The sequence below is a fragment of the Chinchilla lanigera genome, unplaced genomic scaffold (genome assembly GCF_000276665.1).
Source record: "Chinchilla lanigera isolate Chin_1 unplaced genomic scaffold, ChiLan1.0 scaffold00023, whole genome shotgun sequence".
In the NCBI taxonomy this organism is placed as follows: Eukaryota; Metazoa; Chordata; class Mammalia; order Rodentia; family Chinchillidae; genus Chinchilla; species Chinchilla lanigera.
In genome coordinates this window covers 12,431,384-12,431,882 of record NW_004955424.1, presented here as the reverse complement: position 1 = coordinate 12,431,882, position 499 = coordinate 12,431,384, and the positions used below count along the sequence as shown (strand labels likewise).

The following is a 499-nucleotide window of genomic DNA, read 5'->3' as shown; positions in this document are numbered from 1 at the left end:
TACTGCTCCATTCTCCTCAGAACTGGTTCCACCCTAGCAGGGCTGGGGGAGCTCACTGCCCCTGCAACCGAGGGGCAAAGACAATGTGGCCAGAATCACCAGAAAGCCAGAGAGAAGTCAAAGTCTCCTCCTTCACACACACACACACACACACACACACACACACACACACACACACAGCTCCAGGATGGGCATTTTCAGAGACAGGGTTTTGCTCTGTAGTTCAGACTGGCCTTCAACTCACTACATAACTCAGGCTGGCCTCGAACTCTCAGTGATCTTCCTGTCTCAGCCTCCTGGGTGCTTGGATTCCACCCGGTATGATCATTTCTGAACGTGAGGAAGAGGGAGAGTAAAGACCCTGGTGTTGTTCCGATCTCGCCTCTCCCGGGCTGGGAGGCTGCCTGAAGCTTCCCAGGAGCATCCGACCCCGGAGGCCCCGCCCCGCCAGGTTTAAGAGCCGGCGCCCGCAGGTGGGGCCGTGACTGCCCCGCCCGGT

General features: G+C 58.1%; 1 protein-coding gene across 1 annotated transcript in view; it reads left to right on the top strand.

The window, feature by feature from the left end:
* Positions 1-320: 320 nt before the first annotated feature.
* Noto (notochord homeobox) overlaps positions 321-499 on the top strand; it is a 6,579-nt gene continuing 6,400 nt past the window's right edge. The window contains exon 1 of the mRNA XM_005385807.1: positions 321-352. Coding sequence (XP_005385864.1) covers positions 321-352 — 32 coding nt within the window. The remainder of the gene's footprint in view (positions 353-499) is intronic.